This window comes from Mus caroli, chromosome 11, assembly GCF_900094665.2.
Source record: "Mus caroli chromosome 11, CAROLI_EIJ_v1.1, whole genome shotgun sequence".
In the NCBI taxonomy this organism is placed as follows: domain Eukaryota; kingdom Metazoa; phylum Chordata; class Mammalia; order Rodentia; family Muridae; genus Mus; species Mus caroli.
The window spans coordinates 73073413-73090661 of NC_034580.1; the positions used below are offsets into that span (position 1 = coordinate 73073413).

A 17249-nucleotide genomic window follows, 5' to 3' on the forward strand; every position below is an offset into this window, starting at 1 on the left:
AAAAAAAAAAAAAAAAAAAATGTTTATGAGAGGGACTAACAAAAGTCCAGCATATTGTGGGACGGGCTCTGCAGCATTCCAACTCTCCACAGTGAGGAAGTCAGCCAGTCCATCTGCAGAATCTTCTATGTAGATGCACAGCATGGGTGATACCTCTTTTCAGACAACACTGTAATCCCGGCCCTTGGAGGCTGCAGCAGGGGGACCATGAGAGGCAACTTTGGCTACACTAAAAGCCTCAACAACAGTAATAAAGCTGGGGTGGGGTGGGGTAGGGGAGTGGGACAAAACCACAAATAAAAACCTAAGCTAAGGAAAACTGGGGCTCCCATGCTCCTGGTGTGTGCTTCTTTGTGTTCAGGCCCATGTGCTTAAATCCACAGTAGACTCTACCTAAATAGTCACTCTACTATACTACCACCACCACCACCACCAAAACCCATAGGAACACTGAAAACAGTGCGCTGGATACCAGCAGTACTGAGATGGCAGAAATTAGAACATTACCAAACTATTCGAATTTAGTCATCCTCATGACCTGTTACAAGAAGCAATTTAGTCGACAGGTATGTCACACTGAGTATAACTGAGAGCTCCCGACAAATTATGCTTTTTATGTGCCAAGCCTAAGTAATATTCTGCCCTGCTGTTGCTCAAGGGCCCCTACTTATCTACCCTGAACTCAGAAGGAAAGCTATAAGCCACCTTATAACCTCAGGCTGTGCAGAAGTGGATGTTTTGAGCGGAAGTGCCTCATTGTGGAGAGTCATGCTGCAGGGCCTCAGTAATGCTGGGCTATCTTTAGTCCCTCTGATAACCACTTTGGGCCAACATCTTTTGTGACCAACAGATAAAACATTTAGAAGGTATTCTTAGCAGACCCCTAATTTCCACAAACCCCAAAGCTAAGGATGTCATCAGGTAGCATTTGAGATCTACAGCAGAGATTGTCCCAAGTTGCTATTAACTTGCCCAAGTCCCTACCACAGTTTTTGGTAAATGCACCCTGAGTAGGGACTAGGGAAGGATTCTTGTTAGAAGTGGAGGTTGAGAATAGGTTGTGGAAACTCCAGAACTGGTGAGAAATGCTAAAGGCTGGACTTCATGGGTTTGGGAGCACTGAATGCTCACCCAAAACTAAAGTTTTTGCCAATACTTCCTTTCCGTCAAGAATATGAGATGAGGTATGTGGCGACCACATCATTAATCCCAGCACTAAGGTGGCTGAGCCAGGCGGATCTCTGAGTTTGAGGCCAGCCTGGTCTTTCTTCATAGAGAGTTCCAGACCAGTAAGAGCTACATTGGGAGACTCCATCTCCAGGAAGCTGAGGAGAACAGGGAAGCTGCTTTCCTTGACGCTCTCATGGGGCTCAACACTGGCACGATGGCACAAAGGACTCTCGTCCTTTCATTTTTCTTGGAATCAGGGTCCCAGCATTCATAAGGGGGAAGGGCGTAAACAATATCTCAGCCCTTTGACTCCAGCAGAAGGCGCTACAGCTGGCAGTCTTTGTTCTTTTGAATCCGCTCCGGAGGTCCCAGAACCCTGGGACTCATTGAACCACTGGGTCTCAGTTCTTTCTATAGCTGCTGCCCTAGCCACAGTTTAAGCAGCCTCTTTCAGGTGGTCCTGAGCTGTCAGATACTTGTCAGCACCAGGTCGTCTCCTTTGGTGTTTGAGCTGGCCCTGCGCGCTTTTGTGAACTGAAGCTATAGTGTATACTACCTTGACTAATAGGTTCTGTAGTATTGGGAAGGAAGTGTATGCGTTCTTATCATAGTCTACTTATTTGAGAACAGTGTATTCCTGGTGCACAAGGAAGACTTGGCAGAACTCCCCTCACTACGCAGGACTATTGGGCTATGTATACATGCTGTTGATGAGCACCTCAGAGTGAAGAGCGCTGGTGGCAGGCGGCCTATCGCTTCTTGCCTCACCCCCAGCAGCAGTGTTTCCCTACTAGGAACAGTAAGGTTAATGATGGTATAATAGATAGTAGGAAAGCAGTACTCAGAGTCCACAGGTGGAATTTGCTGCTAAACATGATGGCGCAGGCCTTTAATCCCAGCTCTCAGAGCTAGGTAGGTGGATCTGAGCTGGAGGCCAGCCTGGTCTGCAGAGTGAGTTCCAGGACAGCCGGCGCTACACAGAGAAACCCTGTCTTGAAGAATATGGGGGTGGGGGTGGTAGGACTTTGTGTGGCAGTTATTAATTTTGTGTCCAAGATTGATTTATACAGATGGCATGTCTGTAATCTCTGCACTCAGGAAGTTGAGGCAGAAGGATCACCAGTTTGGGACTCAGTGTGGGCTCCGTTGCACAAAACAAAAAACAAACCGAAAACATGAGGTCAGAGTTTGGGCATAGGTGTCTGTAAGCCCTGTGCTGTGCTTCTAGCAGCACCTGACTGCCCTGACCTCCAGTAAGGACTGCAGACTGAGCTAAGCTCTCAAGTCTCCAGTGTGTGTGGGGGCTTTACAAGTGTGGCTGTGTTTCTAATTATTTATGTGAACAAATATTTGCCAATTTTTATTTCTCCCACCCACACATGTACTGGCTGCAGTATCATTTTTGCTGTATTAATAGTCGAGAGAGAATTGCTGCTCAGACAGAAATTCTTAATTAACTTGCTCACCTGCCCATACTTGGCCCTCTGCTGCTCATATTGAAAGCCCCTGTCCCTTACTTGAAAGAGCTGCCCTGTATTCTCTGACCTTGTTTTGCCCCATTGTTCATTACAGTGTGAGCCACTGCTTCATGTTGTGCTGATGCTGGTCTGCCATGCTAGCCTGTCTCCCAGGACCAGGTGACCTGTCCCTTCAGCTTCTTTCTCACACGCAGATGAACACTGGACTTCAGAAATGTAAGTAGTCGGGATTCCAGGGAAGGGTGTGTGAGCCTGTGTTCTATCCGATATGAGGGCTGCCCACATCACATCTGTGGTGCATGGACCATGAATCTTGGTATTTCCAAAGTATTCATGAGCTGAGATGCAGGACAGCAGCTATCAAGGCCCTATCTGTCAGCAGTGTGAGATACTTTGGTGATCAGAGAACTCTCAAATGCTGCAGTTCCCCAGTGTGTGTGAACTAACCTGTTACTGGCAAGAGCTTTAGCGGATATGCCACAGGACCCTTCAAAGAAGGCTTTCTCTTTGAACCCTGTAAGGAGCTGAATGAAACTCATTGTCCAGCTCACTTTTGTGTCCCTGAAATAGCTATTTACACTGTTGGTGATTTTTTTGATCTCTGCATACACTCTGCCATGGAAACAGACAGTCCTGGGTGTTGCTGTCTGCCCTCTGAGCCAGTGTGACTTTTGCTCTCAGAAGTGAGGCAGCTCTTGCCCTCAGGGCTCAGGAACCCGCTAGCTCGGCTTCTCCAGGAGTATTTGTCCACCAGTGTGCTTGCCCCCTGATGCCAGCCTCTAAGAGCTGGCAGGCTTCTGTACTGATTTTTGCATTAAGTTGGAGCATTATAGTCCCTACATCTCTGTCCCTGCAGTACATGAAACACAAGGAAAATAACTCTTTAACCCTAACCCAGTCTTACAGGTACAGTGTCTAACTGTAACAGATGCTGCAGTTCCCAGTGTGTGTGAGCTAACCTGTGACTGGCAAGAGCTTTAGCGGATATGCCACAGGACCCTTCAGCAGCTCTGAATTCGGAATAAACCTTTTAGAGCAAAAAGAGACAATGGGTGGGACAGTGGTTCAGGTGGGTGGGACTTTCCTTCAACAGTTCTGCACTTTACCTGAGACCTTCATGGCAGCCATTAGCAAACTTTTTCTGTAAGTGTCAGAAAGCCATTATTTCTAGCTTTGTGGGCAACAGTCTGTTGCATCTACTCAGCTCTTCCATTGTTGACCAAAGGCAGCCATAGACAACATGGGAACTGGCTATTTGTAGTTTTGTGTCAGTAGAATTTTCTACAAAAGCACACTACAGCTACACTTAGCAAGCAGCTCATGAATAGTTTGCTGTGAGACTTCAACAGTTAAAAATAGTCTAGTCTTATAGGGTGTAGTGGTATAGGCCTGTAAAACCAGCTACCTGGAAGTCTGATCACAAGTTCAAGGCCATCCTAGGCAGCTTAGCTCTTGGACCCTATATAAAAATAGAAATAGATGCTGGTCCCAGTACTCTGGACATAGAAACAGGCAGATCTCTTGAGTTCCAGGACAGCCAAGGCTACATAGGGAAAGACAAAAATAAAAATAAATAAATAAGTAAGTAAAAATAGAGCCAGACATGGTGGCGCACAACTTAAACCTCAGGTGTTTGGGAGGGAGAAATAGGCAAATATCTGAGTTTGAGGCCAGCCTGGTCTACATAGCAAGTTCCTGGCTGGGGAAGACCACAGAATGAAACCCCAGCTGTCTGTCTGTCTTCTGACACACACACACACACACACACACACACACACACAGATAGAAACTGGGCAGTGGTGGCACATGCCTTTAATCCTAGCACTCAGAAAGCAGAGGCAGGCAGATCTCTGAGTTTGAGGCCAGCCCGGCCTACAAGCAAATCCAGGACAGCCAAGGCTGGTTAAACTGAGAAATCCTGTCTTTAAAAATAACAACAACAAAAAGGTAAAAATAGAATTGGAGCTGAGGGTATAGCTCAGTTTGATTGAGTGTGTGACAAAGCCCTGGGTTTGATTCCAGCACTGAATACAGCAGACATATTGGCACAGACCTGTAATCTCAGCACTTGGGAGATAGAGGCGAGAAGACTAAAAGTTCATGGTCACCTTGGGGTATATGAAACCCTGTATCAAAAACCAGTGGGGCTGGCCTTTATCCCCAGCACTCCGGAGGTGGAGGCAGGTGGGTCTCTGAGTTGAAGGCCCAAACCACAATCAGCAGGGCTGAGGAGAGGAAGCAGTGGTTAAGAACATTAACTGTTCCCTCCCAGGACCCAGGTTTGATTCTCAGCACTGACATGGCAGCTCGCAACTGTAACTCAGTTTCACAGGATTTGATGTGCCCTCCTCTGGCACTAAGCACAAAATGGCACACAGACATACATGCAAGGCAAAATGCCCACACACATAAAAGTATTGTTTAAAAACTCAACAACAGCAAACAACCATTTAACGTCACTTTCTTGTAGGAGCAGAAAACTCACCACCTTCACTAGTTAGGAATTTGTCTGCTGAAGGTGACACGTTCATTCTCATGGTTGTCTGACTCTGTAAGCAGGCCCTGCTGGACTGGCTTTCTCAAAGCTGCTTTTTCTCTGTCTCATTCCCCCTGTCTCTTTGTGATGAAAGTCCAGCATAAGGCTTCACAAATACTCAAAAAAGCAGTCAGGTACACAGCTGCACCCCAGCCTCGTTTGTCAGAGCAGTGAATGGGCAGTAACGTTGTTTAAGTTCTGTACGCATCCCACTGTTCTTGGCTGTGCCCTAGTCCTGGCTTCCGAGAACACACTTGTAGGCATACCATCTGATGACACCAAGGAACGAGCTGCCCAGCGTGGGGTTGCATACCTGTAACCCCAGTGCTTGACAGGCCAGTGCAGGAGAATATTTAGTTTAAGACCATCCTGAGCTATAATCCAAGACTGTCTCAAAACCAAAACAGACCCTGGACATCTTGGCTTGGATTGGCTCTGTAGCTGCAGAGAGACATGCTTGCTTAGGTGGATGTCCTCTTAGAATGTGCCATGGGGTCCCTTGCTTTGAGAATTTTCAGCTATTTAAGAACTCTGCTTATAAATTTGATTTTCTCCTGGCCTATCTTTTTACCAGGAAATGTGATTTTAAATTTTTTTCTTTCTTAGCCCCAGATCCCTGCTCACTTTCCTAGCTCAGCATCACAGGTAAAGTGGTGGCTCGTCAAAACAGTCACTGCGTGATGCCTGAGATAACCACAGGTTCTCTTTGTTGTGTTGGTTTGTTCTGTGGATGGGGGGAAGGGGTTGGTTTGTTTGAAACAGACTGTCCTTGACCTCTAGATTCAGCTAGCTCTGAGAGCTGGATTACAAGTGTACATCACCATACCCAGCTAGCATGCTCTTTTTCTCTTCATTTGCTGGGTGTTGGTGTTCTGCCTGCATGGCTATGTAGCACTTCTGTGCCTGATGCCCATCGAGGCCAGAAGGGGGCATCAGCTCCCCTGGAACTGAGTGACATGTTATTACTAATGCTCACTGTGTGTTAAGTACTATATTACATTTTTATATGCACTATATTTGTTTGATTTAGTTTGTTGAATTTGAGCATAATTATGTCGCCCAAGATGGTCTTAAACTCCTGGGCTGCAGTGATCCTTCTTCCTAGCCTCCCAAGTCAGGTGACTGCAGGCATGTGCCTCTGTAGCCTGTGGGTGTTCGCACTGTGAGCTCCTAGGATCTCAGTTAGGTTTGCAGGCTTGCCCGAGCAGTACGAGCTTCACCTGCCGGGCCTCACTGTCACTCTTCAGTAACTCTCCATGGGAGACTCTGGCCTTTATTTATTTTTTGCTTTAATTTTCAGAGACAGAGTGTCACTCTTAAAATGCTCCTACCTCAGCTGCTAGAGCGCAGAGTACAGTGTGAGTCACATATCCCATTCCTGTTTCTTCTACACACAAGGCTTGTACACGTCACATGACTAGCCATTGCTGGGCCAGAACTCATTGGTCAGACTCCCAACCCTTCTCCCTGTAGATTCCACGTTTCCATCACATCTCAAAACAAGGATAACCAGTGCGATCTCTGGAGGAAGCTGGATTTAGGAACCCCACCCACCCCTCGTTCCCTGAGTAGACAACACTGCTTTCTGTCCCACCCTGCGCTCCAGCTTAAGGTCAGGGGTCTAACATTGGCTGCTCCCATGCTCAGTTTCTTTGTTCTGACTGGGCAGACTCTGCCAAACCTGCTTTTCCTGAAATAACGATAAACCGCTGTGATTCATGTTCATGCCACATTTTTCCTGTTTGAGCCTCTTAATACCAGTAATTTTATAACATTAAAGCAGGTTTCATTTCTGTTGACAAGTGAGGAATCACAGAAGAGTTCACTTGTTAAATGATGGTGCCAGAGTTTGACCCTAGATACAGCCCTTTTCTCTAGCCGCAGATTCTCAGTTCCCTACACTGCCGGGTCCATATGAAACCCATACTAGATATTTAAATAAGTTTTTCTTTTTCAGACAAAACTGAAAGAGCTACTGTCTGTGGTTAAGAGGAATTTGTTAGGCAAGTGAGGTGCCAATGCGCCTGTGTGTTGGGAGGGTTGCCGTAAGAATACGTAACCAGCCGGGCGTGGTGGCACATGCCTTTGATCCCAGCACTCGGGAGGCAGAGGCAGGCGGATTTCTGAGTTTGAGGCCAGCCTGGTCTACAAAGTGAGTTCCAGGACAGCCAGGGCTACACAGAGAAACCCTGTCTCGGAAAAACCAAAAACAAACAAACAAACAAACATAACCAAAAGCCAGGCATGATGGCACACACCTAAATCCTAATACTTGTTCCTAAAACCGGAAGATGATGAATAAGCCTATGCAGAACTCCATAGTGAGATCCTATCTCCAAAAATCAAATAGGAAGCTAGACATAGTAGCATGCTTCTGAAATCTAAGCCATGGCAAAAGTCAGATGTTCAAGACCAGCCTGGTCTGCATTGTGGGACCCTGTTTCAAAATATCAAATATAAATTTGATCATGGGGACATAGGCAGTACAGGCAGAAGCATCAGGATTTCAGAGTTGGCATGAGGTCCATGAGACCTAGAAAAAGAGGGAAAAGAAGAAAAATAGATGTTAACTGGGGGCTTCCCCCTGCCCCAAGGGCCAAGCTTAATCTAATATAGGGAGCGAGTGGTATCGTATCCTAGAGAAAGAGGGCACCTTTGTTCAGTGTGCCACTCTCTGGGATCCCCCTCAGCAGATGCTCCCAGTGCACATCCCACACCCCCCTGCACACATTCATTCTTCTAATTCAGCTGTTCTTTTCGCTGTCGACATCAGTAGAAACGTACTTCAACCCGTCTTGCCACACTAGGGGAAAACCTAAGAGCTGAGACTCACTTTAAACTTAAGACTTTTATTCAACAAGCCACTTCCTATTGCAGGTCTTCCTCTTGGGTTTCAAGTAAAGATGGCTACTTGACACGGAGAGGAGATTAGACAGAGAAGAACTCAGAAGCAGCTCTGATTTAGTTCCTATGTGAACTAAATAAAACCCAGCACTTTAAACTTCTGTTGCTCAGCTGAGTCCGTTGTTCCTTTGGACAGTCCTGCACTAAGCCCTTGTCAGATGTGCAGTGTGTCTTACAGGACAGGCACTGTGCTAGGGTATCAGCAACAGTACACTGCTGCTGTGGTAGTGATGGGGACTCAGGCCACCACAGGTTGCTTTCTTTGTTTTGGGTTTTTTAAGATTGGATCTTCCTCTGTAGCCCAGGCTGGCCTGGGACTCAGGGCTGCCCTTCTGCTTCTGCCTCCCAACTGGTGTTATAGATATGAAGTACCACAGCCAGTTTGAACCTGGGGCTCACTGTCTGTCTGTCTCTCTCTCTCTCTCCCTTTCTTTTCTTCCCTCCCTCCCTCCTTTTTTCCTTCCCTCCCTCCCTTCCTCCCTTCCTTCCTTCTATCCTCTTGCTTTGTTGGGTTTTTTTGTTTTGTTTTTTCAAGACAGAGTTTCTCTGTGGAGACCAGGCTGGCCTTGAACTTAGGGAATTTCTTGCTTCTGCCTCCTAAGTGCTTTTTTTTTTTTTTTTTAACTATGCTGCAAAGCAACAGAAAAGAATTTCAGGACTAGTTAGTATGAGGCAGTGTTAGGGGTTAGTAAGGTAGGTTTTAAGAACTGAGAGGATAGCTCATTTGCCACCAGGAAGACCTGGATTTGGCTCCCCAGTACCCAAGGAAAGCCAAGCCCCGCTGTGCTTACAAAGATCTGTGAGGCTTACTAGCTGGCTAGCTGGCTAGGGAGTTAACGAGCTACAGACCCTGTCTCAATTATGGTAGTAAGGACTGGATCTGTAGGGGAAGGCATGAATTTGATCAAAATAGTTATACAAAATTCTCAAAGTACTGATTTTTTTTTTTTTTTAAGTATGAGGGAGAATGAAATAGAGGAGTGATTGTTGAAAGTAGCTGGTGTTATTTGGCCTCCACAGGGAAGCACACGGGAAGCACACAGACACACACGAACACATGCACACTCGAAGATGCACACATACATACATACATGCATGCATGCACGCACACAGGTTTCAGTTGATCCATTCATTTAGTGTCATAGTCAAGTGGCAATGGAACACGCCTTTATTCCAAGCACTCAAGGGTAGGTGGATCTCTGTGTTTGAGGCCAACCTGGTCTACAGATTGAGTTTGGGCTACACAGAGAAACCCTGTCTCAGAAGAAAAAAAGAAAAATAGAGTGTCACGTATCCCAGGCTAGCCTTTAGCTCTCTTTGAGGTTGAGGGTGACCTTAAATTTCTGATTCTTCTTGCTCCTATCTTCTAAGTTCTGGGATCATAGGTATACAAGATCATGCCCGGTTAATGCATTTTGGGGGATCCAAACCAGAACCTTACTAACCAAGCGAAGCCCTAAACCCATGAAGGCTTTAAATTAGATATAAATATGAACGTTAAGAGACCAGGAGAGAGACATCATGAACCAGAAACACAGTGAGTGTGGGCTTGTTGGTGGGAGCTGAGCACAGTGGCTTGCACCTGGAATTCTAACACTGAGATGGCTGAGTAGGAGGGTCTCTGCCATTTCAAGGACTGCCCTGCTATCCGATGATGTCTGGATTCCAAAAGCATAAAGGGAGTAGGGCACTGGTAACCTGGCTGGGTAGGTAAGGTGCCTGCTATGCAAGCTTAGCTACCTGGGTTCAATTCCCAGACCCCACATAGAGGTGGCAGGAGAGAACCAATTGCACAGAATTGTGCTCTGACCTCCCTCCATATCATTCACATACAGTTATACCCACAAGAGAAACAGTAATCAGTAATTAAAACGAGAGGGAGAAAAGTCTGTGTTAGTTGCTGGCATTTTTGTTTGCTTGTTTGCTTGCTTTTTTGGTTTTTGGAGACAGGGTTTCTCTGTGTAGCTCTATCTGTCCTGGAACTCACTTTGTAGACCAGGTGGCCTCGAACTCAGAAATCCGCCTGCCTCTGCCTCTCAAGTGCTGGGATTAAAGGCGTGCGCCACCACCTGTATTTGGTCCAAGAACTTTCTATAGACCATGCCGGCCCAGAACTCCGACTGCTCTGTAAGTTTTGATGAGGTAGAATAGAATGGTAGAAAATGTGCATAGAAATGGGAAGGGAAGTAGGCTGTTTACCCAGGAACCTGTTCTGTCTTTCCTGACTCCACCAGTGAGGCAGCATACATTTCCCTAAACACAGGTTTCACTCTCCCAGATGTAAAAAGTACTCAAAAATCTACCTTACATCTTCACTTACAAAATGAAATTCTTAAAAAACAAAACAAAAACCCCAACTTATATCTATTAGTGGAGCTAGGGAGAGGGATCAGCAGTGAAGAGCAGTGGCTGCGCTGCCAGAGGACCTGGGTTCAATTTCCAACACACTGGTGCCTCAAAGTAGTCCATCCTCCAGTTCCAGGGAATTCAGCGCCCTCTTCTGGCCTCCAGAGGCACTTACGTGGTAGCATAAAACACATATTTTAATTTCTTTTTTTTTTTTTTTTTTTTTTTTGGTTTTTCGAGACGGGGTTTCTCTGTGTAGCCCTGGCTGTCCTGGCACTCACTCTGTAGACCAGGCTGGCCTCGAACTCAGAAATCCGCCTGCCTCTGCCTCCCGAGTGCTGGGATTAAAGGCATGCGCCACCACGCCCGGCTTTAATTTCTTTTTAATGTATAAGACCAATCCCTATGTAGTACTGGCTGGCAACTTTCTCTGTAGACCAGGCTGGCCTCGAACTTGAAGAGATCCACCTGCCTCTGCGCCCTGAATGATAGGATTAAAAGTATGCACCACTACTGGCCAAAATGATATTAAAAGAATTTTTTACATTTAGACATAAAACAAAATTTTTCAGCCTTTAAACCTTGTAATGAATTATACACTTTAAATAATGTGACTTAGGATGGTGTCTATTGCCCGTTGTAAATATGCTTTGAGGGCTGGAGAGATGGCTCAGCAGTTAAGAGCACCGACTGCTCTTCCAAAGGTTCTGAGTTCAAATCCCAGCAACCACATGGTGGCTCACATCTGTAATGAGATCTGATGCCCTCTTCTGGAATGTCTGAAGACAGCTACAGTGTACTTACATATAATAAATAAATAAATAAATAAATAAATAAATAAATAAATAATTTTTTAATAGATTTTTCAGGATACTCACTTTTCCTGAAATTCTCTTCCATGGTGAAACAAGGAATCCTGGGTTTGCCTCAGTAAAGGTCTGTCTGAAGAGAGGGACTTCTGCAGGCCACTGTCAGTAATGTCACATGGCCCTGCCTCTTTCCCTGCTGCTGCTGACATTAATCAGAGCCAAAGAAATTATTTGGGTGGCCTTTAAAGTTGTGTCTTTTAGAGGGTTTTCTGGTAACCATTTCTTCTAAATGAGCTGGTTGATATCAAGATAAATTGGACAGGGGTTTAGGCTGATGAGATGGAAGCATAGCCGGCACCGGGCACATCCCCAGCCCTCGTCTGCTTTTTGAGCATGGGACCACATACTTGTTTCTCCTAGACTTAAACTTTGTCTTTTCCTGCTTCAGAGAACAGCAGTTTCCCCCCAGTTCTTCTACCATGCTCCCCTGGGTCTGCTTCTGCTCCATTGATGCCCAGTGACATGGCTCTGAATGGAGGCTTCATTTGGGCCAAGGCCAACCAGAGCTACCAGCTGGGCACTAACAGACTAGCCCTTGGTCTTTCCTGGCTTCTTTCTGCCAAGGGAGGAAGCAGGGAGGGAGTCAGCCAGCTGAGTCCAGGCTCTGTGCCAAGCCATTTTTCCTCTGCTTTGGGCAGTGTGTATACTTACTCATTCAGCAAGTGTTTATTAAGTTCTTTTTGTGTGTGCTCAGGGTAGACCCCCTTCTCTGAGAGAAGAAAACAGCAGAGCTCCCTTGTAGGAGGGAAGCCTGGCATCCTTAAAGAGGTCTTGTTATGGAAAATTTTCCCTTTGGATTGGAAACCCAGCATCCGCTGGAGTCCCCTGATGGGAGGCACCCGGAGATGAGAACAAGGCGACTGTTAACATTAATGAAGCTCACTGAGTGGGTATTCCTGCAGTCTCCAGCGGAAGGCAAATCTTTCCTTCTCCTTTTTGGAAAGTGACAGTTGCCATGGACGAAATACAGATGGTGTTTGGCACCCAGGACTTAGAGATGGCCTGTGTCGTCTTCTCAGTCCCTCCCTGCTGTCCTCCACATAGGCAAATAAATAAAGCCTTTTGATCTTCAACCAGTCAGGCCCCCAGTAAACTGTAAACAGAAGTGAACTTGTGAGTGGGAGAGTTGGCAGCTTCCTCCTCCTCTCCTGAGAAAGCATCTTATTCTCTGTGCCAGATGGGCCTGTACACCCATGGCCGTGGCACCCCAGCTGCCTCGCTAGCCACTGCAGACTGAATGTCTGCGTAGGGACTAAGAATGTCCCCTTTACCAGTGTCAGGAATGACTGAGGAGGGCACTGGCAGGCAGCTTTGCTTAAAGCTTTAACCCTGCACCGTCCGGGCAGGTGGGAACTTGGAGCCTCATGCTGAACTCTTGGTGATGTCCATGAGAACCGCTACGCTCTAGATTTCCAAGCTAGAGACTTGGAAAGTCGTTTTTCCACCCTGATCCATAGAGACCTCTGAAACAGGCTCCCAGTGGGCCTGCCCCTTGCAGTAGTAGTGAGGGTCACTCCCAGGCCTGACCTAGTATGCGTCCCCAGTGAGTGTTAGCTGTGCTTGTGGTTGTGGGGACTGTGGCTTTATCTAGAGTGAAGGCTGTAGATGACAGCCCCCTGCCCCACAGCTTCAGTAGGACATCTAGGAAGGCTGGTTGGCCTGGCACTGATGAGCCCCTCCTCTCTGCTCTCCTTCCCTCTCTCTCTCTCTCTCTCTCTCTCTCTTTCTCTCTCTCTAGGGGACACTACACAGAAAATGAGAACTGCTCACTATCCCACCCCAGCCGAATTGGACGCGTATGCTAAGAAGGTCGCAAACAACCCACTGACTATAAAAATCTTCCCCAACAGTGTGAAGGTTCCCCAGCGGAAACACGTTCGTCGTACTGTGAACGGCCTCGACACATCTGCCCAGCGCTACAGCCCCTACCCGACTCAGGCTGCCACCAAGGCAGGCCTGCTTGCCATTGTCAAAGTGCCAGCCAAAAGCATACTCAAGGACTTTGACGGCACCCGAGCTCGGTTCCTCCCTGAGGCCATCATGAACCCCCCAGTGGCACCCTATGCTACTGTGGCACCCAGCACTTTAGCCCACCCACAGGCCCAGGCTCTGGCCCGCCAGCAGGCCCTGCAGCATGCACAGACCCTGGCCCATGCCCCTCCCCAGACACTGCAACACCCTCAGGGTATACCACCACCACAGGCACTGTCTCACCCTCAGAGCCTCCAGCAGCCTCAGGGCCTGGGCCACCCTCAGCCGATGGCCCAAACCCAGGGCTTGGTCCACCCTCAGGCCCTGACTCACCAGGGTCTCCAGCACCCCCCTAATCCCTTGCTGCATGGAGGCCGGAAGATGCCAGACTCAGATGCACCCCCGAATGTGACCGTGTCTACCTCAACTATCCCCCTTTCAATGGCGGCCACCCTGCAACACAGCCAGCCCCCGGACCTGAGCAGCATTGTGCACCAGATCAACCAGTTTTGCCAGACGAGGGCAGGCATCAGCACTACCTCAGTGTGTGAGGGCCAGATCGCCAACCCCAGCCCTATTAGTCGCAGTCTGCTCATCAATGCAAGCACCCGGGTGTCGACCCACAGCGTCCCCACACCAATGCCTTCATGTGTGGTCAATCCCATGGAGCACACCCACGCGGCCACAGCCGCACTGCCTGCTGCAGGTCCTGTCAACCTGCCCACAGGCATCTCTCGAGCCCCCACTGGCTACCCTAGCGACCTCAAGCCAGTTACCTGGAACCAGCACCAGCTGGCCCACCTACAACAGATGTGCAGCGAGGCCGGTGGGACGCCAGCCCCTGGCCTGACAGGCAAACATACAGCAGGACGTGAGTTGGCAGGGCCTGGTTTTGTGGGCAAGGCCCCTGCCTACCCGCAGGAACTCTGCCTGGCACAGTCCTTCCATCTGAAGCCACCCCTGGAGAAGCCGACCCCATCCCCACCGGTCAACGGCCTACCAGCCCCACTGGCCTACCCCAATGGTCACTACTTCCAACCCCTGTGGAATAACATTCTACCAACTCCCAATAGCGACAGCTCGGGGTCTCAAGACCTAGCCATGCCGTTCCATGGTGGGCAGCCCACGGGTGCACCCCTCGACTGTGGGGCAGCTCCTGGGGCCCACTACCGAGCAGGGACTGGGGGTGGTGCAGTGGCAAGCCAGAACAGCTTGATGCAAACAGTGGATTACCTGAGTGGGGATTTCCAGCAGGCCTGCTTCCGAGAACAGAGCCTGGCCATGTTGAGCAAAGCCCACCGAGCTCCTGGCACCCGAGCCCCTGATCCCACAGATAGCCGAAGTCTTCATATTCAGCACCCAGGGTATAGATAGGGAGCCGGGATGCTCTCCTCAGGCAACACACATTGCCCTTCTAGGTTTAGTCTTACTTTTAAGTAACTGGATAGTTTCAAAGCTTCCCTGCTCCAGTATGATCATCCCGAGATGTCTAAGGAAGGGAACTTGGTGGGGTCGATTTGGGGGCAGAAGAAGGTCCTTCATCCTCCCCTCAAGCAACTCTTGGTTTCCTGTTAGATCCTGTCTTCTCAGCAGCTGTCTGTCAGGCAGTCTCCACCCTGAACACTTCTGACTCTTGTCATCTTTTGCTAAACATCTATTTCTTTGGGGACTAAGTTATGACTGAGGGGAGTGGCCTAGGCCCTTAAGGTAGGCTACTCAGTCTGGGACTAAGAAACCAGACTTGCGAAGTGCTCTGGAAGCTAATTCCTTATTCCCCCAAAGATGTCAAATCAGCATAAAGACACTCTGCTGTCTATCCCAAGCCCTCGGGGCTTGGTGTTCATTTCTGTTGTTCTCCAGCCACTGCTCTTGTCCCTGCCAAAGCCTTGCGACTCAGAGAAAACCATTGCATTGGCATCTTGGTTCTTGACTCTCCTTGCAGAGAAAAGCAGTGGCCATCAGGCATTCCCAGGACCTCCTGTCACCGTTGCCTCTGTCCAAACTCAGCTATTGTCCTCAATCCTGCCTCCCCTCCCTCCTAAGAGAAACAAACCAGAAACTACCTTACTTGAAGAATTAGTTCTAGGTAAAGGATGATCACACTGGAGTTTGGAATTAAAAACACCAAAAAAGTTTGAAAAAAAAAAAAGTTTAAAAATGCATTTGGTTCTCTACACTGGCTAAGAATTATTGGTCCACACTGTAAGTTCTAATGTCATGTCTCTGTATGAATGAGTGGTTTGAGGAGCATTGTGTATGAGTGCCCCACAGGTACAGTCACCCTCTAAGTTTTGCAGCCCTTCAGTTTAATGAAGAACAAAAGGAAAAACACAAAGCCTTAAGCCCCTTCAATTCTTCCTCCACCAAATGCTCGTGGTTCCGACCGCTGCAGAGGGGCTTACATTGGAAATGGTCCCTCTTGCCCCTCACCCATTCAAGAGCATCTTCCACCTGTTCCAGGACCAATGTGTCTCATTCCCAAGTGGCAATTAGTTGTCTAGAAATTCAACACTTCTCTGTAACGTTAGACTGTTTTGTTGTAAATTCTTGCACCTGTCTCCTGTTGCACAGTTGGGCTTTGAAAGTAATAGTACTAAGCCCTTGCCTTTCCTCGCCTTGGGGGAATGTGAGCTGATAACTGAAGGTCTGGGGTTTATTCTCACTGTTCCTTAGCCAGAAATTCTGTAGTGATCTGAAGCAATGTGACTGAAGACCAGTTTTTAAATTATGTGTTGGCAAGTTGCCTTATATTTAAAAGAAGGAGAAAAAAAAAAGGAAAAATGCCTGCGTGTGTTATGCCAAATGATAGCAACATGAAGTCCTAATTTATTGTTTCCTTGCTGTCTGAGCACTGGTATCACTTTCCTGTCCCCGAGCCCCTCAGCTTCTTCAGCTTCTGGTGCAATGCCTCCTCCCGGCCGCCTCACCCAGGCACCTCCGCTAGCCACTTATTTGACCTCTCCTTTGACCTCCAACCTGACATTGTAACCCCAAATTCTCCTTCCTAGGGGGCTGCCACTGTAGGAAACTGGACCAAACACTGACTTGGGGGCTTTCACACCTCACCCCCGCCTCTAGTCTGCATGGAAATTGTACTGTGATTCCCTTACCCTACAAATGACTGCCCCCAACTTTGGTGTAAGATGTTTCCTAGTTCAGTCTGATTGTCTCCCACCCCACCCCAGCCAATCCCCAACCAGCAATAAGGGTCCAAGCAATAAGGGCCTCATATCTACATTCCTTGCCTCCAAAATCCCATGCCACCCCAAATGGAAACCTGGACTCCCCGACCTTCCACATACTGTAGCATCTGGTCTCCATCTCTCACCTTACCTGTGGTGGTTTATGGGCATGGTGGATTTTTTTTTTTTTAAGATTATTATAAAGCAGTAAAACAAACCAACCTCATCTTTTTTTTTTTTTTAACCTTGTCCTATTCATTTAATGTGGATGCTTGAGGTGTTTAGGGTTTTTTGTTTTGTTTTTGAAAATCTCTGTAACATTTCATTTAGAAAAGGGCAGTTTCTTTGGTGGTGGCAATATCCCATTCACCTTTCAAATGCCCTCCCCAATTTATCGTCTCAGACTGGGATTGGTTCTAAGGTTATATGCAGTTCAGTCAAGCCCTAGTTAGGGACCAGCTGGAAACCGGTGCCTCACTGCAGGCCCTTTGACTCCCAAGAGCCATCAGTCCTAAGTAGGTGTCTGTTTTCCCATTAAGCCCTCCAACAAATACAAACCTCCCTCCCACTTGTAGCAGGGGAATTACTTAAGACAGAGATAACAGGTGCTACCTCACCCCCTCACAGTGGTACACACTGCTCTTAAATGGAATGGAGGGCTTTGATGGGAGTGGGGTAAGGAGGGTCAGGGAAAGCCAGTCAGATGTTTAGCTAGTCAGCAGGTGGGAAGATGCTTGGGATTCAAAGTCCCCTTCACTTGCCCATGCATGTTCAAAGTGCTCTGCCTCCCTCC

General features: G+C 47.8%; 1 protein-coding gene across 3 annotated transcripts in view; it reads left to right on the top strand.

The window, feature by feature from the left end:
• The window catches only part of Fam222b (family with sequence similarity 222 member B), a 63501-nt gene extending 46824 nt beyond the window's left edge, over positions 1-16677 (top strand). For 2 of the 3 annotated variants that reach the window (XM_021177364.1, XM_021177365.1), the window contains exons 2-3: positions 2743-2864; positions 13042-16677. In XM_021177364.1, the coding sequence (XP_021033023.1) occupies positions 2783-2864; positions 13042-14648 (1689 nt within the window). In that variant the 5' untranslated portion in view covers positions 2743-2782 and the 3' untranslated portion in view covers positions 14649-16677. The remainder of the gene's footprint in view (positions 1-2742; positions 2865-13041) is intronic. The other variant, XM_021177366.2, reaches the window with a different exon arrangement.
• The last annotated feature ends 572 nt before the right edge of the window (positions 16678-17249 follow it).